The 23,684-nt window shown below is 44.6% G+C and overlaps 1 protein-coding gene across 2 annotated transcripts; it reads left to right on the top strand.

The window, feature by feature from the left end:
* Window positions 1–67: 67 nt before the first annotated feature.
* Window positions 68–23,663, top strand: Eif3l (eukaryotic translation initiation factor 3 subunit L). Of its 2 annotated transcripts, XM_057792623.1 has the most exons (13): window positions 68–174; window positions 593–641; window positions 1,761–1,971; window positions 2,954–3,033; window positions 4,480–4,541; window positions 6,219–6,288; window positions 6,474–6,547; window positions 8,649–8,820; window positions 13,133–13,287; window positions 14,900–15,070; window positions 18,557–19,054; window positions 22,505–22,585; window positions 23,356–23,659. In XM_057792623.1, exons 1-13 carry the CDS (start codon window positions 142–144, stop codon window positions 23,392–23,394), a joined length of 1,695 nt encoding a protein of 564 aa, XP_057648606.1. In that variant the 5' UTR covers window positions 68–141; the 3' UTR covers window positions 23,395–23,659. The 2 variants fall into 2 exon arrangements, with proteins under 2 accessions (XP_057648606.1, XP_057648607.1); XM_057792624.1 differs by lacking the exons at window positions 68–174; window positions 593–641; window positions 2,954–3,033 and having other exon boundaries at window positions 1,893–1,971; window positions 23,356–23,663.
* Window positions 23,664–23,684: the final 21 nt, after the last annotated feature.

The raw sequence follows: 23,684 nt of genomic DNA, 5'->3' as shown, positions 1-23,684 counted from the left end.
CCAATTAAACGTACACCAGGTCCCCAGCCGGGCCGGAAGAGTTTCCGGTAAGACTTGGGATGGGCGGGACTTCCTGTCCAGCCAGACAGGCGCAGAGTACTTCTTCCGCTCTCTCCCGCGGGGTTCTGGAGCGCGGTAGCCATGTCTTACCCGGCTGATGACTACGAGTCTGAGGTAATGAGGAGCTGTGCGCGTGGCAGGCTCCGCTTCGGGCACCCGACTCGGTGGGATCTGTCCCCAAGATGAGGCGGCGTCGCGACCATCCCGGTCCTCCCTGCTCCGGGACTCCTCACCGATCCCGCCTCCTCGGCGTTTGCCGCCTCGTGTCGTTGCAGCCCGAGGCAGGCTGATGGGTGTTTGGAGCTGAGCTCTTGGCTGTGACGCGCTCGTACCGTGCTTTCCTTATTCCACCGTAACTGTGGGTCGTCCTTGCCCCTGCTCCCATTTCTCGCACACTTATGAACCCCTCCGAGGTGGGGACTGTCCTATCTGCGTGGTGACATCAGTCTCCTGCTTGACGTGTACGCCTGAGGACGAGCGTTTTGGAATCCCCACTGGGCGTGCATTCCTGACTTTGTCTTTTTCCTCGCAGGCTGCATATGATCCCTATGCGTACCCGGGCGACTATGATATGCACACAGGTGAGACCTGAATTCGCCCTGCTGGCTCAGTGTCTCCAGGGATTGGCACCTTTTTGACTGTCTCAGCTTTGAATCTGACAGGCCCCTGGTAAAAATACCTTGGTGGCCCAGGTCTGGAGTCGGCCATTAGGCCTGAGTGGTAGGTTAGCGTCACGAGCCTAATAAATCAGGCCTTTTCTGTGCTCTTCCTGCCGGTGTCTGAAGGATAGCTGGCCTGCCTAGGTTTCCCTTACTTGTGGGTAATTTTATGTGTCATGCTGGAGATGGAGCCCTATGCTTCTAGGCCAGCTCTGAGCCACACCCACAACCTTCCTTGTTTAAACCATCAGGTGAAGGTGGACAACCTTTGTGGGTGTGCTGATTTGGACTGGAGATTGAACTCGGGGTCCGGTGCAGCCTGAGCACACACTACCACTTGACCCCTACTCCAGCCCCGAGGAAGAAAAGCTTGGTGTGGAAAATGTACTTGATTCAAACCAGGTCCATGTAAAATTTCCCCGGGAGGCTTTTGAAGTTTACTGAAATGCTATGGTGACTTTGAGATGAACTAAGTACCAAGAGTAATGTCTCTTTAAAGGTGAAAAGACTGAGTAGCTTTCCATAAGTTATTTAGTTAGAAAGTGAGTTTCCTTTTTTTGTTGTTGTTTTGGTTTGGTTTTCTTTTCTTTTTTTCTCTTTTTTATTTTCTTTTTATTTTTGAGACAGGGTCTCACTGTAAGTATAGCTCTAGCTATCCTGGAACTTACTATGTAGACCATGCTGGCCTCAGAGACCCACCTGCCTCTGCCTCCCAAGTACTGGGATTAAAGGTGTGTGCAACTATGCCCGGCTAATAACTTTGATGGTAATCGTTCTGAAGGACCGAGGGTGACTTGGGGAAAGTTTGTGTCTCTAAATGTTTAAAGGGAAATTATACTGGTTTGTGTGGATGTGGATCTGAGTTTAGTGTATGGGGTGGGGTGCGTGTTTCTGTGGCTGTGTGTTCCCTCCCCAATCCACCCCAGCTTCTATGATTAAGACTGAACTCTATCCCCAGCCCTGTGATGTGGTCCTGCCCTTCTGGTCCATCATACGTATGAGCTTGCAAGCACTTGAGTTTTTATTGTGTCCGTCCTCTAGGAGACCCGAAGCAGGACCTCGCCTACGAACGGCAGTATGAGCAGCAGACCTACCAGGTGATTCCTGAAGTGATCAAAAACTTCATCCAGTATTTCCACAAGACTGTCTCAGATTTGATTGACCAGAAAGTATATGAGCTTCAGGCCAGTCGTGTCTCCAGTGATGTCATTGACCAGAAGGTGTATGAGATCCAGGACATTTATGAGAACAGGTATGTGCCGTTTCTGAGTTTCTGTGTGGGACTGGCCTACTGATGAAGCTCCTACAAGATGAGTAATGTGTAATCGTGTGTGTGTGTGTGTTATGGGTTTTGGTTTTTCAGAGATGTTTTCACTGTGCTGTGATTCCTTGGGCTCGAGCAGTGGTTCTCAACCTTACTCATACTGTGACTCTTTAATATACAACTCATGTTGTGGTAACCCCCAACCATAAGATTGTTACCATTGCCACTTCATAATTGTGATCCTGCTACTGAATTGTCATGTAAATATTTTTGGACATAGAGGTTTGCCAAAAGGGTTGAGACCCACAGGGTGAGAACCACTGGCCTTGTTCATTAACTGGACTTTGTATCCCACAAACAAGCAAGGTTCGTATCTAAAATAATGTCACTGCTATTAAAGGTGGTAGTAACAATTAGCATATATTCCCAGTGCAGGTTAGAAGATTTGGAGTACTTTGTGTGGCTTCTTCTTTGCCTATGACAGTAATCCCATGGTGTAAATTCCACAGGTTTCCTCTTTTTACAGTAAAGGAAGCATAGAAGCAACCATAGCTAGCCCCCACTGTGCATATGCTCAGTTCTAAACCGGCACACTCTTAACACCAGAGCTTAATTTCTGAATTGTACAACCTTCCAGTGCATATCAGCACAGACCAAGCTCCAGAGTAGTGGATAATAATGTTTGCTGGATAAAAGGCAGATCAGCTAGGGGTGAGACGGGAAATGTTTTAAGGAAGTTCTGGGAAGATGGTGTGTGTGCAAATGACCAGACACCTGTTGGATCAGTGAACAGGACTTGAACTCTGTTCCCACATTGCTAGGGTCCAAAGAGAAGAGCTGGATTGAGAAGAGTCATAGACTTGGAGGGCTCAGGCTTGTTTCTGTGATATCTCCTATGTTCTGAATTTGAGGGTTGGGTCCTGAGTCTTTCTTGTTTTGGAGTTGTGAATTGTTTTTGCTTGGCTTTCAGCTGGACCAAGCTAACTGAAAGATTCTTCAAGAATACACCATGGCCTGAGGCGGAAGCCATCGCTCCCCAAGTTGGTAACGGTAGGTGGTAGATGTGAACGCTGTGTCTCGTGGGCTGGATCCAGATATCATGAAAGCAGAAAGGCCAGGGAGCTTGTGTTTCTTTCTTCTTCCTTTTTTGCTTTTACCAGCTAGGATTTCTCTATTTAGCCCTGGCTGTCTTGAACCTCACTCTGTAGACCAGGCTGGCCTTAAAATCAGAGATCCACCTGCCTCTGCCTCTCAAGTGCTGGGATTAAAGGTGTGCGCCACCATGGTTGGCCTGTATGTGTTTCACTTAGCATTTTATTTCCCCGGAGCTTAAGGTGTAGGTTTTTATTTTTATTTTTTTGGATTTTTCAAGACAGAGTTTCTCTGTAGTTTTTGGTTCCTGTCCTGGAACTAGCTCTTGTAGACCAGGCTGGCCTCGAACTCACAGAGATCTGTCTGCCTCTGCCTCCCAAGTGCTGGGATTAAAGGCCTGCGCCACTACCGCCTGGCAAGGTGTAGGTTTTTAGTAAAATTACATGGTTAGAGAAAGCTGGATAATTTGAGCTTTTCCAGATATGAACTTTTCTCTTCCATCTTTGGGGTATGTGGTCTTTGAGTCACTTTGGCTTGGGCTAATTAGCCCCTCACCTTTCACTTTTCTTTTTCTTTAAGGCCAGTGATAGCATGGTGAGTCCCTGCCTCAGAGAGAGAGAGCGAGAGAAGGGAGAGATGGCTAGGAGCTCTAAAGCAGCATGGGACATCATTTTCTCTGGGCACACCTGGCCAGTATACAGTCCTTTGTTGAGACAGGATCTCATTGTGTGTGGTTCAGGCTTACCTAGAATTCACTGTGTGGACCAGGCTGACCTCAAACTCACAGAGATCTCCCTGCTGCAGCCTCTCAAGTGCTTGGACTAGAGGCGTGCTCCACCACCCTGGCTGGGTGCATAGGTTCTTGGGGCATAAGCTTAAGAGTTTAGAATAGAGGTTCTTAACCTGTGGCTAGCTACCCCTTCAAGGGGGTTGAACAACTCTTTCACAGGGTTTGCCTCTAAGACCACCAGGAAACACAGATATTTACATTATGATTCCTAACAGTAGCAAAATTTATTTATAGAGTAGCAGCAAAAGAAACTTATGGTTGGGTTCAGAACACTACAGCATGAGGAACTGTATTAAAGGGTCCCAGCATGAAAAACATTGAGAACCACTGGTTTAGGGCCTAGAGAGATGGCTCAGAGGTTAAAAGCACTGACCAGACTGAGGTCCTGAATTCAAATCTCAGCAACCACATGGTGGCTCAAAACCATCTGTAATGAGATCTGGTGCCCTCATTCTAGTGTACAGACAGAATACTGTATACATAATAAATAGAACCTAAACAAAAAAGAGGTTTACCCTCTAGATCACCCTTGTCCCTCCACTGAAAGGCTGCAGCTGCAGGAAACACCAGTTGCTTTGTAGATTAATGAAGTACCCTTTTGCTATGTCTTTTAGATGCTGTATTCCTAATTTTGTACAAAGAATTATACTACAGGCATATATATGCCAAAGTCAGCGTGAGTACTTGACATTAATGTTGGTGTTAAAACTTTTGTGAACTGTCTGTGTCCATTTCATCTCTAATACCCTCCCTAGTTGTATTTGTTCTGTGTCTTAAGGTGCTTGGTACCTCTTTGTTGTTGTTTGTTGTTGTTGTTTCTTTTTATATATATTTTATATGTGTGAGTGTTTTGCTTACATGTGTATGTCTGTGTGCCTGAAGAGGTCAGAAAAGGGCATCAGATCCGTTGGAACCGGAGTTAACATACAGTTGTGATCCACCATGTGGATGCTGGGAATCTAACCCTGGTCCTCTGCAAGAATTACTCTTAATCACTGTAGTCCCCTACCCTCCATTGGTTGGTTGGTTTCTTTTAACGTTTTGGTTTTTCAAGGCACGGTTTCTCTGGTAGCCCTGGCTGTCCTGGAACTCGGTCGGTAGACCAGAGGGTCTCGAGCTCACAGAGATCCATATGCCTCTGCCCTCAGAGTGCTGAGATTAAAAGTGTGCAGCACCACCGCACTTTTTAGAAGAAAGACAAAAGAATAGTTTGACCCATAAAGTTGGTATCTGTTATAGACACTTGAACACTTGTGCCTGCCCGTCCATCTCCACTATCCTAGTCCTCCTTCTTGGGAACTTACAGTAATATATCCCCCGTAGTCCATCATGTTTAGGAAATGTGAGGTTAGATCCTTGACCCTGCTGCATCTGGCTGACTCACTTGCCAGTTGTGTTCCCTGTGACTGTCCCCACCCGTCCTGGATTCCTAGCTATTCTCTGCCCATCAGAGCACCAGTCACTAGCACACTGAGCTGGGGAACACAGTGAACAATCTAATTGTCCAAGGCAGTTCTTTCTACTCCTCACAAATACGTTGTCCACTGTGTTCCCCAGCTCGAGACTCTGAACCAGAGTCAACCTTTGTGAAGGACCAGATAATAAATATCGTAGAATTTAGGGATGTGGTACCTTTTTTTTTGTTTTGTTTTTCGAGACAAGGTTTCTCTGTGGTTTTGGAGCCTGTCCTGGAACTAGCTCTTGTAGACCAGGCTGGTCTCAAACTCACAGAGATCCACCTGCCTCTGCCTCCCAGGTGCTACCTTTTTTTTTTTTTTTTAAGATTTATTTAATATGTATATTGTATTCTGCCTACATATATCCTATATAAGCCAGTAGAAGGCACCAGATCTCATTGCAGATGGTTGTGAGCCACCATGTGGTTGTTGGGAATTGAACTCAGGACCTCTGGAAAAGCAGTTAGTGCTCTTAACTTCTGAGCCACCTCTCCAGCCCGACATGGTAAATTTAATCTGTTCATCTGTGCCTTTCTAGGAGTCGTAAATGATACAAGTGAGTAGGCATGGCTTTACCGGGAGGTGGTTCATGGCCAATGACTTTGCCATCCCCTGGATTCTCTTGTCCGTCACTGAAAACCCTTGGTAACCCAGTGCTGTGTTACCTCCTTTAACTCCCTGACCTTCAAGCTCTCCAATGTTACCTTGTCACCTTTGTTAGGGCCATGGCTCCTGAAACACCTTCTGTTTCTCTGCTTCTCTAGATCTGCATTCCTCTGGGAATGTTGGCTGTGATGTGTGGCCATAACTTGGCCTTGACCTGGTTCAGTCACTAGGACTCCTTTTTCCTAGTGAGAGAGCAGACCTGTGCCCTGATATCCCTGTTCTCTTTACAGGGGGGACCCTCTTTAGAGCAGAGGTTCGAATCCTATTACAACTACTGCAATCTCTTCAACTACATTCTCAGTAAGTCTCACTTTTGTCCAGGGACGGTTTTAGGGCACCTGTCTCCTGAACCGGATTCCAGTGTGGGGAAGAAGGGAGGTCTTGTGGTTTATAGTGCTCTGGTGAGAGAGGTTATGAGGGTGCTCTGACCCTGCTCCAACAGGCAAACTTCTGTCTGCGGTCTGATTTTCTTGTGATCTCTACAGATGCTGATGGACCTGCTCCCCTCGAACTTCCCAACCAGTGGCTCTGGGACATCATCGATGAGTTCATCTACCAGGTACCTGTTCAGCCTCAGCCTTAACGTGAAATAAGTAATCCCTACAGAGAGCAGCCATGGGTCATTCATTTGTGTGATGCTATCTCCAGCGTGGCTCCCTGGCGCTGGGCTCTGGGTTAGAATGGTTTTCTAAAGAGAACACTGAAGCCTGTGAATTCCAGATACCAACTTGGAAGTCTTTGGTTCGAACTCTGTCACCTAGTACTTTTCTGACTTCAGGAACTGGTCTGGCAGCAGCACACTTCAGGCTTTAGAGTTAGGTGGCTGTAGATTCTGGTCTGCCTCGTGTCTCAGTAACTGGCGTTAAGTTTTCAGTACTCTTTCTCATCCATCAAACAGAAACATTTAGGTTTCTCTTTGTAGACCAGGGTGGCCTCTGTCTCCCAAGTGCTGGGACTAAAGGGGGATACCACCCTGCCTAGCTAGAAATAGTTCTTTATCTTGATTATAGTGTTTGCCTGATATGCGCTAGGTCAGAATCAAGAACACATTGCTTATCAATGAGGAACTGTCTCTTGCCTCAGGGTTCTCTTGTTGAGATTGCACTGAGAGTGGCCAGGTGTAAGGTGTTGTCATGACTGTGTAGCCTGCAGATAGAAGTTCAGTGTCACCATTGACGGGTCCTGGAGTTCCTGGGTGCTGGGTGTGTGATTTAACCACCAGCAGTGGCTTCCTCATCTCCAGTGCTTAGTCAGAGAACAGCTAACGTGTGTTCCTTATATAGTCAGTCTTGTCACAGTCCTTTTCCGGCTTTTCTTTAGTCATCTTACAAGCAGAATACGCTCCGGGGTTTGGTGGCACACACATGTGAGTCCAGGACTTGGAAGGGAGAGGCAGGAGGATTGTAGCAAGTTCCGGGCCATGTTATCTCAAATCATTGCCTTTGACATGGTATCTCATGTATCCCAGGCTCTCTTCAAACTTCTGCCTCTTCTCCATGTTGAGGGAATTACAGACCAAGTTAGAAATTAGTATATATTCCTCCCCCTCTGCACAAGACAGGGTTTCTCTGTGTAACACTGGCTGTCCTGGAACTTAGTCTGTAGACCAGGGATCAGCCTGTCTCTGCCTTCCAAGTGCTGGGACTAAGGGTATGTGCCTCCACTTGAAATCAGTATCTTTTTTTTTTTTTTTTTTATTTTTTTTTTTATTTTATTTTTTTTTTTTTTTTTTTGAAATCAGTATCTTAATTAAGGTATTTGAATGCCACAGGCCAGGGAGCCTTTGTGAATGGCATGTTGATGAATTGTGGCGGGTGCAGATGCCTTCGGGCTCTGAGAGAGGGAGACCCCAGTGCCCTTCGTGGCACAAATCTCAGGCCACACTTGTGTACTTGGCACCTGTGGCTTCTCGGCTTTGTCAGCCTCTTGGCATAATTTGAGATTGTTGGCTGCCTGATTGGCTTGGGAATGGAGGAGAATCCTCTGGTTGAGCTTTATCCGTCTTAAGATAAGTATAATTCCTTAGCTTAGCTGGTGTTTTTTTGGTAAGGGACTTTCTAATCCACAGAGACTGTCACGAGGATCGGGGAGTGCCTGCAAGTCTCCCTGGCCAAGGCAAGAGACACAGGGAATGGCTCTTCCTCAGTGCTTTTTTTCCCCTTGAGACAGGGTTTTACTGTGTAGCTCTTGACTGGGCTGGAACTCACTTTGTGGACCAGGCTGGCCTTGAACATCTGCCTCAGTGCTGGGATTAAAGACTGTGCCTCTACCCCTGGCCTTTTAGATGGAGTTTTATATAGTCTTTTCAACCTCATATAACACAAAAGTGGCTGCTAGCTGCTGTTGCATAGGCATCAGTTACTCTAGAGGGAAGGGCACCACGTTAGTGCCTGGGTGTTTATATGAATTTGCCTATAGAGCTGTTGTGACAGTGTTGTGCTTTATTGTGCCATTTGCTATGACTTGAAAACACACACCTTGTCTTCATCCTGACACTTAAGCAGAAGCGGGGCCATTGAGAGTTTGAGGCCACCTGCGCTGTATAGCTAAGTCATTCCCTGTCCTAAAAATTATTGAATAAAAGCCTGTGTCACTTCATTCTCAACACGACTGTCACTGGGATTTACCCTCCTGTCGCATCTTTCCCTCTTCCTCAACAGTTCCAGTCATTTAGTCAGTACCGCTGCAAGACTGCCAAGAAGTCCGAGGAGGAGATTGACTTCCTTAGATCTAACCCTAAAATCTGGAATGTTCACAGTGTCCTTAATGTACTACATTCACTAGTAGACAAATCCAACATCAACCGGCAGCTGGAGGTCTACACGAGCGGAGGTGAGTGCGGCAGGCGAGGCCGAGCTGACCTCACTGAGATCTTCGTTTTCAACTTCTCTGCTGTGTCTCCAGAGCCTTTGTTTGCATTAATACAGCCCAAACTTTTTGTTGGGAAGTCCTTACGTGTTAAAAAAATATTGCTGTGTGTGTATGTGTTCATGGTGATATACATGTGGACACACGTGCAGAAGTTGGTTCTCTCCTCCATAACATGGATTCCTGGGATCAAATCCAGGTTGCTGGCCTATTACAGCCTGTGCTCTCACTAGCTGAGCCATTTTACCTGTTCTTTACATTTAAAATAATGCGAACCATAACATTTCCATTATTATGTAAGTGTGTGTGTGTGTGTGTGTGTGTGTGTGTGTGTGTGTGTCACCGCTGTAGTTGGTGTGAACCTGGAAGAGCAGAGCCTAAAAATGAGGTGGACTAAAGTCTCGTGTGTAGTGATGAGGCCAGCAGGCCTTGTCCCGCCACCCAGCTAGCTTTACCTGAAATAATTACACAGAAACTGTATTCATTTAAAACACTGCCTGGCCCATTATCTCTAGCCTCTTCTTGGCTAACTCTCATATCTTAATTAACCCATTTCTAGGGGCTGGAGAGATGGCTCAGGGGTTAAGAGCATTGCCTGCTCTTCCAGAGGTCCTGAGTTCAATTCCCAGCAACCACATGGTGGCTCACAACCATCTGTAATGGGGTCTGGTGCCCTCTTCTGGCCTGCAGGCATACATGTTGACAGAATATTGTATACATAATAAATAAATATTTTTAAAAAAATTAACCCATTTCTAATAAATCTGTATCACCACATGACTGGCTTACCAACAAGATTCTAGCCTACGTCCTTCACGGGCCAGAGAGCCACGGCGTCTGCCTGACTCTGTTTTCTTTCTCCCAGCATTCTGTTCGGTCTACTCCGCCTATCTAAGCTGCTGTCCTATCAAAAGGCCAAGGCAGTTTCTTTATTTGACCAATGAAAGTAAGATATAGACAGAAGGTCCTCCTACTCCATTTCCCCTTTTTTGTTTAAACAAAAAGAAAGGCTTTCATTTTAACATAGTAAAATTACATATAACAAAACAGTTATCAAGCAAGAATTACAGTTACAATATTTAGATCTATTTTACTATAACCATCTATCCATTCTTCAATTCCATCAAAGACTCCAGAAGGATATAATATTACCTAAGTAAACAAGAAATAAGAAACTTCCAAAACTCTAGAAATGACAGACATCTCGCCACCTGTACAGTTACCCAAAGTTTTTGTACCGTTGGGGCATCCATCTTTAGCCTACAGGCCCATAGTATCCAGCAGACATTTCCATTAAGCAGGAAAATTCAAAGACAGTTCAGTCACTTTCTTTTGTATCCTGCACAATGTCTTGCAGACTCTTTCATGAATCAGGAACCCTGAAGGATCATCTCACCTTTAGGCAAGTTCAGCAGTCCTCTCTTTGTGGCTTCTTTGTGTCCAGTTTATGCAACAGTCCAGGCAAGAGCAGTTTCTTGCCCAAATGGCTAACCAACTCCATAAGGAGCCTCTTCGATGCCCATCTTCCTCTCTAAGAAGCTGGTGCTGCCAGGAGCAGACGTGTCTCATTGTCATGAAAAGCCCTAAGTTATTAAAACATTTTAAATGCCATTTTCTGTAGTCTTTGAAAGATATGAAGAATGCCTATCCAACTGAAATATATCTTTATATATCTAGAAAATCTAACTAACGTAACTACAAGCTTGACTATTATTGATGATTATCCATTAACAACCTACGTTTCCTAATTATACATTACATTTTAAATGAGCTACACAATTAAGATCAGAAATACATATAAGAAAATTGACCTTAAATTTAAATTATTCATATCTGTATCACTCATGTAATAGCCAACTTTATTTAGAGCATCAGACAGTTTATAGCCTGAGGGTTGAGCAAGGTCACATAAAATTCACATGACTTCGAGCTGTATACAAACTCCAGGATAGGCCCAGCTTGGGAACTTTGTTTTCAAGACAGGGTTTCTCTGTGGAACCCTGACTCTTTTGGAACTCAGAGATCACCTACCTCTGCCTCCCAAATTCTGGGGTACACTACTACTGTCCTGGCAGGAAAACATTTTTTGAATAACAAGGTATTAGGTAATCTGAAGAGCCCACTCCTGTTTACAATACCCAGGAAGGGCACAAAAACACCTTCTAAGAACAAACCCAAGCTTTGAAGGAACAGAGGAGCTGGACGGGCAGTGGTGGTGCACACCTTTAAGCCCAGCAGAGGTAGTCCTGTCTCTGTAAGTTCAAAGCCAACCTGGTCTACAGAGCAAGTTTCAGGACAGGCTCCAAAGCTACACAGAGACACCCTGTCTCGAAAAAAAACAAAATAATAATGATAAGAAGAAGAAACAGGACACAAGATTCTTGTTCTCACAAGTTCTCAGAATTATCACACAGCTGCGTTCTTTGACCGTGTGCATGTGCACACATGAACACACATTTTTTATTTTATTTTCAGTTAAAGACTTTTCCAGGGCACATTAAAATCTGACTTTTTAGAAGACGGCTGGAGTCTTATCTCTGTTTTTGTGTCAGATTTGTAACAGATTTTAGTTGAATGTGTATGAGGATAATCTAATTTCACACTGCTCTCAGCTGGGAGGGAAAGAATGGTGTGTGTTTGTGCCAGCCTATGCGTAGAGCAGGCTGGTCTGGCACTCAGAGACTCGCCTGTCTGCAGTGTGTTCCTGAGAAGGTTGAATTGCCTTTCAGGCGGTACTGTTGCTCTGCTCCTGCTCTTCACTCTAGTGTGTATTTCTTTGCGATTTGACAGTATTTCTTTAATCAGGGTAGAGTGGGAGGAGCCATGTTAGTGTGACCTTTCTCTTTGTCACCTTGAACTTAATGGTCTGCCCTATAATTTCAATGGGTTTTTTATCAACATGAATGAAATTCTCATCTGTAGACCAGGCTGGCCTTGAACTCACAGAAATCTATCTGCCTCACATGTGCTAAAGGCATGTATCAACATACCTGGTTTAAGATTGACACCTTTTATTTTATTATATAATTTTTAAGAAATCACATTAGAGCTTGGGTGTAGCTCAGTAGAAAACTATGTGCTCAGCATGTGCATAGCCCTAGATTCATTCCCAGCACCAAAAAGAAAAAAATCTTGTTCCTCACCTCATCAGGTAAGTCTTTGGAAGCTCATTCTTTTGTTCCTTTTTATTTTTGGGACAGATTCTCTGTGTAGCGTTGACTGGCCTGCTCTTGAACTCAGAGACCTGCTTGCCTCTGCGGGGATTAAAGCCACACGCCACTAAACCAAGCAAAACTCACTTTTTTTTTTAAATTAACAGCAAATACTGTTAGTTTTCACCAAGTTTTCTGTTGTTGTTGTTGTTTTTTGGGTTTTTTGTTTGTTTGTTTGTTTTGATTTTTCAAGATAGGGTTTCTTGGTAGCTTTGGGCCTGTTCTGGAACTAGCTCTGTAGAGCAGGCTGGCCTTGAACTCACAGAGATCCACCTACTTCTGCCTCCCAAGTGCTGGGATTAAAGGCGCGCACCACCACCACCCGGCTTCACTAAATTTTTTAAAATTCTATTTTATTTATTTCTGTGTATAGGTGCACATGTGTCACAGTGCACACATTCAGAGGGCAGAGAACAACTTTAGGAGTTGATTCTCTCTTTCCACTCGGGTTCTGGGAAGTGTGGCTCAATTTGCTAGACTAGGCTGCAAGTGCCTTTACCTGCTCAACCATATTGTCGGCCCTTTCAACTTCCATTGAGAGATTATTTTGGAGACATGTCTGTCAAATCCCCAGGCATGAGTTTGGTTCGTGTGTGTGATTGATTGTGTTAAGTAGAGTGCTGAGGAAAGGGAGTAGGTCTTTAAGTCAGCTGTGACAAGGAGCAAGAACAACCATGTGGCCTCCAGGACACACTGCCTGAGGGTACAAAGGCAGCCATACTTCTGCCTGGCATTGTTTCAGTGTTATCCATGCCTATTGGATCCACAGAAAAGGCCATAGCATCTGTGGGTAAATAGCTTTGGCTTTGGGTTTCAAAAGGAAGGGCCTGTGAATAACTGTTCTCAGTGAGGTCCTTCTCACGTTCTTAGATATGTTAGGATTAAAACAAAAACAACAAATGAGCTTCCACTCTCAGTGCAGCTGCTAGTCATCATAAGATAAGTGCGCGCGTGCGCGCTTTGAAACCTGGCATCAGGTGAGGAGTCTTAGTAACAGTCAGGGCCCAGGCTGGTCACTTTTTACCTTCATCTGTGGAAGCACTCAGAACATCTTTCCCTCACAGGCGACCCTGAAAGTGTGGCTGGGGAGTATGGACGACACTCCCTCTACAAGATGCTGGGCTACTTCAGCCTGGTGGGGCTTCTGCGCCTGCATTCCCTGTTAGGGGATTACTACCAGGCTATCAAGGTTCTGGAGAATATCGAGCTGAACAAGAAGGTAAGTATAGCGAATTAGGATGGTACAATAAATAGCCAGGCCAGCTCAAGAATAACAATTATTTTTTTAATGGCTAAAAGGGGAAAACTCACACTACAAGAGTGAGAGGTCCAACTTCCTATCTGTCCGGCGGGCACCGCGCAGAGAGAGAGCGTGCACCTGGGTCCTCCCAGTTTTTCTTTTTGGGGTCCGGGTTGCCATGCCTTAATTAGATGTGATTGGTTGACAGTTTCCCCATCATCTCCCCCTTTTGTCTAAACAAGATCGATCCAAATCCAATACAACTATATACAATAGGAACAGATAACAAATATAAAATTACAGACAATAAACAATATTAAGTAAGGAATGCATAACAAAAGTTGTACTAAACATTCTATTTCAAGGAGTCTAAATACTGCATTGAAAATAAGCTTGTCTAAATAATGAGGAAGGTGGCTACAATTATCTAATCTTCAACTCCATCGAGGATCTGAGAAGGGAAACAATATTTATTACTTGAGTAAACAGGAAGTGCGATCGAGAAACTTCCAAAATGTGCAACAAATGACAGAGACAACTGACTACCTGGGCAATCACCCAAAGTCTCATTTGCAGTGTTGAAGCAACCAACTTTGGCTAAGGCCTAACGTAACTGACATACCATTTTCAAAGGCAAGAAACTTTTCAAAACTATCTTACCCTGTCTTGGCAGGATATGACAGTCCTGTTTTATCCATTTACGGATACTCTGTATCTCTGTCAGTGGTTGAGGTATGGGCATTTCTTCTCCCAAAGGTCAGTTTTGTCAAGAAGAAAGGCTCCAGGTGGAGTGTCTTTGGTGCTCAACATTCTCTCAGGAATAGATCAGTGTTGCCAGGAGCGATTGTGTCTCACTACCACGGAACTCTTAAGTTAGATTAAAGGCCATTTTCTGCAGCTCTTTGAAGAAGTTGAAGATTATCTATCTGGGGCTGGAGAGATGGCTCAGAGGTTAAGAGCACTGCCTGCTCTTCCAAAGGTCCTGAGTTCAATTTCCAGCAACCACATGGTGGCTCACAACCATCTGTAATGGGGTCTTGTGCCCTCTTCTGGCCTGCAGGCATACACACAGACAGAATATTATATACATAATAAATAAATAGAATATTATATATAATAAATTAATTAATTAATTAAAAAGATTATACTGAATATAATCTCTATGTATCTAAAGAACCTGATTAGTCTAATTATAAATATTACAAACATAGATGACCATTGATCTATAATTCTCAATACCTATCTAACTTAAAGACTAAGACAATAAACAACTGTGTAATAAATAAAGACAATGACCTTCAAATGTAAACAATGTTTAAGTATCTTGATCAGAGGTAGTAATGTACACTGCAATATGGTAGATATAAATACATAAACAATGTTTCAAACAAGTAGAAGCATACATGGATACAATATTCAATTAATTTAACTTTGTGTCAATATACAAGAATCTATACCAATATAATTGTCTAAAAACAATAACTCACAAATGCCAATCTATTATCCCATCCAATTATTCCTCTTTTTTTTTTTTTTTTCTGGTTTGATATGAATCAGGACTCATGGCTACTGCTTCCACCTTTCTTTGCAGAGCATGTATTCCCGTGTACCTGAGTGCCAGGTCACCACATACTATTATGTTGGCTTTGCGTATTTGATGATGCGTCGCTACCAGGATGCTATCCGGGTGTTTGCCAACATCCTCCTGTACATCCAGAGGACCAAGAGTATGTTCCAGAGGACCACATACAAGTATGAAATGGTAAGAGAACTGCAATCACTGTCTCACCAGGCAGCTGATTCCTTGGCACTTACACCAACAGTTCTGGATAAACACTATCTAAAATTTGCTACTCTTAAAAATACTTCATTTCACCGGGCAGTGGTGGCATACACCTTTAATCCCAGCACTTAAGAGGCAGAGACATGCGAATCTCGGTGAGTTTGAGGTCAGTCTAGTCTACCAATCGAGTCCCAGGACAGCCAGGACTGTTACACAGAGTAACTCTATCTTGAAAAACCAAAATCAAAAACAAACAAAAAACCTACTTCATTTCAATACAGTTTAAATTGTGTGTATTTGTGGGATATGTGGTAATTAGATAAAAAAGGAAAGGAAAAAGAAAAATCAGAGCTGGGTGGTGCATACCTTTAATTCTTGTACTTAGGAGGCAGAGACAGGTGTATCTCTTGAGTTTGAGGCTAGCCTGGTCTACATAGAGACAAACAACCAAAAATTCAGGATATTTCTTATAATCTATAATTTCTTTGTGTTGAAAACCTTAAAACTATTCTTCTAGTGCTTTTGTTTTGTTTTTTTTTTAGATTTATTTATTTATTATGTGTACATCATTCCTTCCATGTGTGCCTGCATGCCAAGAAGGGGGGGCACCAGGTTTACATTACAGATAGCTGTGAGCCACCATGTTGTTGCTGGGAATTGAACTCAGGACCTCTGGAAGAGCAGTCAGTGCTCTTAACTGCTGAGCCATCTCTCCAGCCCCTTTGGTTTTGTTTTTTTGTCTGTTTCTGAAATAGCATTTTATTGGGTAACCTTGGTTGTCCTGGAATTTGCTCGGTAGACCAGATTGGCCTCAAGCTCAGAGATCTGCCTACCTCTGCCACCAACTGCCCACCTGGCTCTTCTAGTTCTTTTTTTTTTTTTTTAATTAAGATTTATTTATATGTGTTCTGCATGCATGTATGTCTTCATGCCAGAAGAGGACACCAGATCTCATTATAGATGGCTGTGAGCCACCATGTGATTGTGGGAATTAAAGTCAGGACCCCTGGAAGAGCAGCCAGTGCTCTTATCCTCTGAGCCATCTCTCCAGTTAGTCCCTTTTCTAGTTCTTTGTACATATACATTTATATATTGATATATAAAATATAAGATATTGGCATATTTTAATTGATATAAATATGGCCTTTGTTATTCTCTGAACGCCTTCTGTCTGCCCACTCACTTCCAGGGACCACAGCAGCTGTTGTGGGGAACTCTGTTGACAGCTGCTCCTGGCCACTGTCTTCCTCCTCAGCATGTTGGGTTTTTAAACAGTGTCATGGTTTTCTTCATTACGTGAGAGTTTCGTGCATGCACACACTATAACTATATCTTCATCATATCCACTCCATTCTTTTCCCAGAACTCCCAGCCCTCTCAACCTTGTGTCTTTTGTTTGCTTGGTTATTTTAAGAACCAGGGAATAGTCTGTGTTGCCCATGCACTCCTGGGTGCAGTGCCATTGCAAACTGACTCTCCTTCCGACACCATCACCTACTGATGGCTCCTCAGCAAGCGGTGAGGGCTCTTGAGCTCCGCCCCTTCCTGTTCCATGCTGGAATAGTGACTGTCTTGCTTGTTCTTGTCCAGGAAACCACAGTTGGTGTCATTCCTGAGTGCAGGTGTCCTGTCATGTCCAGAAGACACTATTTTACTACAGAGTGTAGGCAGAGTTTTTCTGTCCCTACCAACTGCTCCCAAATAACCTGCAGCTGCTTCTCAAATAATTGACTTGAGAAGCAGTCAATTATACAAATACAAATTATAAATGCTTGGTCGATAGATATCTCAGGCTTATTGCTAGTTAGCTCTTATATTAAAATTAACCCATATTTCTAATCTACGCTTTGCCATGTGGCTCACGGCTTGTTTGCTCATTTTCTACACATTCTGCTTCATCTCCCCTGACTCCGTCCGCCCTTTTCTCATCATTCTCCAAATTTGGTTTTCCTGCCCATAATTCCTGCCTGGCTACTGGCCAATCATCATTTTATTAAACCAGTTGGAGTGACAAATCTTTATAGTATGCAAGAAGGTTTTCTCACAGCACCAAAGTCCTTCTCAGTCTCTGACTCTGCAGTCTTCCTGCCCTTCTTTCTCCATGGTCCCTGAGTCTGGGATGCAGGGAGTGTGATACAGATGTCCCATTTGTGACTAACTGAACATTTCTTGGGATTTTGGCCACTTGTGAATTTCTGTGTTAACTGTTGTCCATTACACAATGGAACTTCTTTGATAAAACCCGAGAGATACAGATTTAGAGGGCATTTTGGTGCTATGTCCATTTAGCAAACTAATAGCAGTAGGTTCACCCCTGGGGCCTATGGGCTTCCCTACTGTGGCTTCTCTGCCTAAATTACAGAAGCAGACATATAGTTCCTCCTGTGGAGCAGGCCTTAAACCCAATCAGAAAGTGGTTGGTTACGCTATAATATTTGTGCCACTGTTCCTCCTGTGGGTATATCTTTCCATACTGTTCGTTATCTTAGCTTACAGGACTCACAGCTTTTCTTCCTGTGTGTGGGGGTGGGGCTTAAACTTAGTGTCTGATGCTTGTTAGGTAAGCAGTGTACCATTGAGCTGTATTCCCAGCTGCCACTGCCCCCAAAAGCAAAAACAAAGACATTTTAAGAAGTCTCGCTAAGTTTACCAGGTCAACCTTACACTTACTTTGTTGCCCTAATAGGCCTTGAATTTGTGATCCCCATCTCTTAACCACTAAAGTAGCTGAGAATAAAAGCCTTTGCCATTAGGGACAACTCTTTTCTACCCCTCTGTCAGATCAACCTCTTTGGCTTCTGAGTGTGAGAACATGTGGTTTTGTTCAGCTGTGGCATGTGTAGACGACCGCTGACCACTGAACTACTCTCCAGCAGGACTTCTGCTTTTGTTGTCGTGACATCTACCTTTGATCATTAACACTTTGGAACTTGGGGTTAGATGGGCTAGGAGCTTAACTTGATGGTGAGCCCTTGCCTAGCATGATGGAAGTCTTGGATTCATTCCTCAGCACTGAAAACAAATGTCTGAAGCAGTTAGTAGGGGACGATGGGCTCTAGGCATATGGGCTGAAGAGGTGTTTCCTAGGAAGCATGGATGGCCTGAGCAGAGAGGGGCTGGAGCTGGAGAGTCCTGACACAGCTCTGTAGACTAGCTTAGGCAGTGGCTTCCTGGGAATGTAGGGATTAGTTTTGGTAGGCCGTCCTTTAGCAGGTTGAAGATTTTTTTTCTTTTAGCATCAGATGTTTCTGCTAACAAGTTTTTATAAGAATTGACTTTCCAGTAATGTGAGGCCAACCAGAGAGGCCCTGGGGAGGGTTCTGGAGACAGCCATGGAGGACTTAGCCCTGGGTGGGGCTCGAGAGAGCTTGGGGTTGGGGTTGTAGGCCTCCTGGGAGAGTGCAGCGACGGATGCGTGCTGGACAGCGTGATAAATGATGGTCTGTGTTTCTTTGACTTCCCCAGATTAACAAGCAGAACGAGCAGATGCATGCTCTGTTGGCCATTGCCCTCACCATGTACCCCATGCGGATTGATGAGAGCATCCACCTCCAGCTGCGGGAGAAATACGGGGACAAGATGCTGCGCATGCAGAAGGGCGACCCCCAGGTCTATGAGGAGCTTTTTAGCTATGCCTGTCCCAAGTTCCTGTCACCTGTGGTGCCCAACTATGACAATGTGCATCCTAACTACCACAAAGAGCCCTTCCTGCAGCAGCTGAAGGTGTTTTCTGACGAAGTGCAGCAGCAGGCCCAGCTCTCCACCATCCGCAGCTTCCTCAAGCTCTACACCACCATGCCTGTGGCCAAGCTGGCTGGTTTCCTGGACCTCACAGAACAGGAGTTCCGTATCCAACTGCTTGTCTTCAAGCACAAGATGAAGAACCTGGTGTGGACCAGTGGCATTTCTGCCCTAGATGGCGAGTTCCAGTCAGCCTCGGAGGTGGACTTCTATATTGATAAGGTACGGCATCCCCTGTTTATTCTCTCCAAGGGGTAAATGATAGATCTTATAATTAAGTCAGATATGTAGTAAATTACGGACATAAAATGGTAAAGAAGGCTTTGTTGAGAAAGTGAGGTTTCAGCTGGGATGAGAGCTCAACATTGGCTGTGAGAGACTTGTTCTCCACAACTGCTGCACATGCTCAGTTCTTTCATGCCTGCCCTGAGACCCACAGTCACCTCCCATCGCCTGCCCACTACAGTGGTTATTCTCCTGTTGATGGGCTTCTGGGTGATTTTAGGTTATTACATGAAGGAACACATAGGGTCTTGAACTTATGATCCTCCTGCCTCAGCTTCCCATATGCTGGGTTGTACGCATATGCTGTTGTCCAGTGTACATAAGGCTTTTGTAGGTTCGCTGTCAGTAATCTGTAGCACATTTGCATACACGTCTGAGAAGGTGTTGAGTTCCTACTGAAGTGTTAACAGCATAGCAGTGGCTTCCTTGGACTATGGTGGCCTGAAGAGTAGAGCTGTGACTCCAGGTGGAGCCAGACTCTTTAGTGTCCTGTGTAACGAGAAGATGAAAACGACTTTTGTTGTTGTTTTGTGCAGTGCTGGGTATGCAGCAGGGCCTGTGCATGTTAGGCAAGCACTCCCCAGCCCAGTTTTACAACCCATTTTGTGAAATTGCCCAAGTAGGCCTAGAACTTTGATCCTCCTGCCTCAGTTTCCTAAGTAGTTGGGGTTACAGGTCTGTGCCACCATGCCCATTGTTTTAGTTTTCCATTGCCATGGCAACATCATCACATCACCAAGGCAGTTTGTAAAAACATTTAATTCGGGGCTCATGGTTCCAAAGGTTAGCCATCACGGAAGGGAGCTTGGTGCTAGAACAGAAGCTAAGAGTTCACATCCGATCCTTAGGCCTGAGGCAGAGACAGACAGAGTTAACTGGGAGTGGTGTGGACTTTTGAAATCTCCAAGCCCATTCCTGGTAACACCCTCTCTAGCAGATCATATCTAATCCTTCCCAACAGATCCACCAACTGAGACCCAGCATTCAAATATATGAGCCTATGGTGCTGTTTTCATTCAAACCACCCCACTCAGCCTCACTTTAATTTGCATTGCTTCTTTTATATATCAAGTAGTTGTAGTTTCCCTTACCAAGGTACTTGACTTGAAGTGCCCCTTGATGTATTTGCGTGGAGGTCACAGAACAACTTGCAGTTCTGTCCTGCAGTGTGGGATCCAGGTGTCAAGTCGTCCATCAGGCTTTCACAGAAAGTGCTTGTACCCACTGCAGCAGCTCTTTCTGACTCTCGTGAATAGTGCTTTCAGGCTTGGGTGTGTGTGTAATTATGGAATGGATGGGTCCTGTTTTGGGTAGTCTGTTAGGAGCGAGCGAGTGCGTGTGCCACATGGTGTGTGGGAGGGTGGAGGACAGCTCTGTGAGTTGCTCTTCTTTCTCTATCTTTTTTTTAATTTATTTATTTATTATGTATACAACATTCCTTCCATGTATGCTAGCAGGCCAGAAGAGGGCACCAGATCTCATTATACATGGCTGTGAGCCACACTGTGGTTGCTGAGAATTGAACTCAGGACCTCTGGAGGAGCAGTCAGTGCTCTTAACCTCTGAGCCATCTCTCCAGCCTTCTTTCTCTATCTTTGCATGGGATCTGAAATCGTGCCCATCATCAGGCTCATGTGGCTTTCCACTAATTTAGCTTTAACAGTTTACTTGGAGCCGGGAGTGGTGGCCTTTAATCCTAGCACTCGGGGCAGAGGCAGTCAGATCTCTGTGAGTTTGAGGCCAGCCTGGGATACAGAATAAATTCTAGGACAGCCAGGGCTACACAAAGAAACAACAAACAAAAAAGAATATTTGCTGCTCTTCTGAAGGACTGGAATTTACATCAGGCTGCTGTGTAATGCCCCTAACCACCTTGGGCACTCGCTCTCACATGCAGACATGCAGATACCCACTTGCATATAATTTAAAATCTTTTTTTTTACTTTTTTAAAAATGATTTATTCTTATTTTATTTACATTGGTGTTCTGCATGTGTTTGTGTAAGGGTGTCAAATTCTCTGGAACTGGAGTTACAGACAGATGTGAACTGCCATGTGGTTGTTGGGAATTGAACCCGGGTCCTCTGGAAGAGCAACAGTGTTCCTAACCGCTAAGCCATCTCTCCAGCCCATTATTATTATTGTATTATTGTTATTGTTATTACTTTGGGGAGGGTTGTGTTTTTTTTTGTTGTTGTTGTTGTTGTTTGGGGGGGGAGACAGTGTTTCTCTATGTAGCTTTGGAGACTGTCCTGGAACTCAATCTTTAGACCAGGCTAGCTTCAAATTCACAGAGATCTGACTGCCTCTATCTCCCAAGTGGTGGGATTAAAGGTGTGCACCACCACCACAAGGCTCTAGCCCCTAATTTAAAATTTAAAAGTAAGTTGGAGAGTAATAAAAGAAGACATTCTACATTAGCCTCTGGCCTCTGTGCACAGTTGTATACATCTGCACAAATGTGTGTCCGCACCCCTCCCACACGCCTGTTCTCTGCACTGAATTCTTTCTCGGTGTTTGACATAAACAATTTCTTTATAGTACCGTTGACCTGTTCTACCCACCATCATTTCCTAGTGACCAGCAACTAGTCCCAACTCAGATGATTTAATAAATACTTCTCCCAGTTGACTCGTAAATTACAAGTTTTATTTTTCTGTTTTGTTTTTGTGTGTGTGATCTGTGTGCTGGTGTGCATGTAGAGGTAAGAGGACAATTTTGGGAGTTGATTCTCACCTTCTGTCATGATAAGATATTCTGTCTTGTTTTACTCTGCTGGATTCTCATGACTCCACCTCCCAACCCAAGTAGGAATCCTGGGATTATAGATGATCACCATCACTGAGCCAGCTCACAAATCATGTTTTGCTGTGACATTGTATTCAGATAAAATTACTACTGCATCTATGGTTTAAAGGCCCTATGCCAGTTATGACTTGGGTGGTTTGGGGAGTGTTGAGAGCAGGGTGGTCTTCACTGTGTAGATGAAGCAGGGATGATCCTGTTTCATCAGCCTCTCAAGTGTTAGGACTACATGTGTGTGCCTGCGAATGCATGCTTTTATTTTCTGGTCATGATCTGCTTTACCCAAATTTGCTTTTGAAAATTAGTGTAGGAGCTGAGTGTGATAGTTCAGGTTTTCTAATGCTGTTTGCTTGGGAGGCTGAGAAGGGAGCATCTAAAGTTCAAGGTCAGCCTGGGCAATTTAGACCCTTTCAAAAAGAAAAATAAAGAGGACTGGAGATGTAGCTAAGTAGTGTAGCCTCCCCTACCCCGCCCCCAGTACTGGGGGCACCACTTGGCACATTGTACTTTGCAGTTAAGTGGCTCCACACTAGGTGGCCCTCTTCCCCCGCCCCCCACCACTTCTGACTGCTTTCTCCCATAGGACATGATCCATATTGCAGACACCAAGGTTGCCAGACGCTACGGGGATTTCTTTATCCGGCAGATTCACAAATTTGAAGAGGTAAGATGTCTAAGAGAGTGGCTGATAAGCCTGAGGATAGAGGTGGGGCTTTTAAATTTTTCTCATGCTTCTTTTTAAGAAACGAGTGATTGGCCCTTTAACTTTCTAAGCTCAGCTGCCTGGCAGCTTGGGGAGTGGATTGGGCCCAGGACTTGCTGTGTCAGCCCTTTCTAGGGTATCTTTTTCCAAGATCTTGGTCTGCGGGTGGCCTTAAAGGGTGCCGCTCCTTGCCCTTCCTGGTATTTCCTAATATGGGTGGATTTGCTGCTGAGTCCCTCCTTTCCCGGTTCCCAGTTGGGGTGTTCTCCAGCCCAGACAGGTCTGGCCAGTGTCTGCAGGCTGAACCACTAGAAGCTGTGTTTGACAGGCCTAGTACTCACTTGTCTTACCCTAAGAAATGTCTTGTGTGTCATGCCAAAGAGCACAAGTTGGTGGGACTCCCTCGTCCATCTCTGAGCCACTTTGTCCTCCGACAGAGGCCATGCTCCTTCAGGATCATGACAGAGTGGCACTGTTTTTACTATTTAGCCGTCTAAGCCTTGCCTGTCAGACAGTGAATCAGGACTGTTCTATCAGGGAGAGGTCAAAGCTAACTGGTCTAGCCCCCCTGAACCCCTGTCCTGTCTATGAAATAGGCAGAGCAGTATAGGGTGTGGGTTTGTCAATTGAAGACAAGAAAAAAGACTGACCACTGAGGGTCTAAGGAATGCACACTGTTGGGATGGGTCCCAAAAATCCCACATCTAACTTTGCTTTACTGTTCCTTGTAGCTTAATCGAACCCTGAAGAAGATGGGACAGAGGCCCTGAGGATGCTCGTACGGGAGTCAAGAACCTGTTTGATAATAGAGAGGGAAGCACTCTTGTCACCGAGAAGCCTTACCTAAGTCAGCCATCAGCTGAGTTGAAACGTGCTCAGATTAAGGACTGGATGTCTTAGGAGCTCCCAGTAAAGGATCTTTGTTGGAGCTGCATTTGTGCTCTCATTTTTATTTTGTGGTGCATCAGACAGTGTGGAAGCTGAGTTCTTTCATCCCTGTATTCATGACATACTGTGTGCTCTATAGGACGTCTGACCTGCTATAATTTGCATAGCATGT

This window comes from Chionomys nivalis, chromosome 17, assembly GCF_950005125.1.
Source record: "Chionomys nivalis chromosome 17, mChiNiv1.1, whole genome shotgun sequence".
NCBI lineage: Eukaryota > Metazoa > Chordata > Mammalia > Rodentia > Cricetidae > Chionomys > Chionomys nivalis.
Note: the sequence above shows the minus strand (reverse complement) of the source record. Positions and strands in the feature narration are given on the sequence as shown.

Coding starts and splice junctions, on each gene's coding strand:
- Eif3l (XM_057792623.1), top strand. CDS start 142: ATGTCTTACCCGGCTGATGACTACGAGTCTGAG. Junction 13,288..14,899: donor ATATCGAGCTGAACAAGAAG/GTAAGTATAGCG, acceptor CTTTCTTTGCAG/AGCATGTATTCCCGTGTACC. Junction 22,586..23,355: donor AGATTCACAAATTTGAAGAG/GTAAGATGTCTA, acceptor TGTTCCTTGTAG/CTTAATCGAACCCTGAAGAA.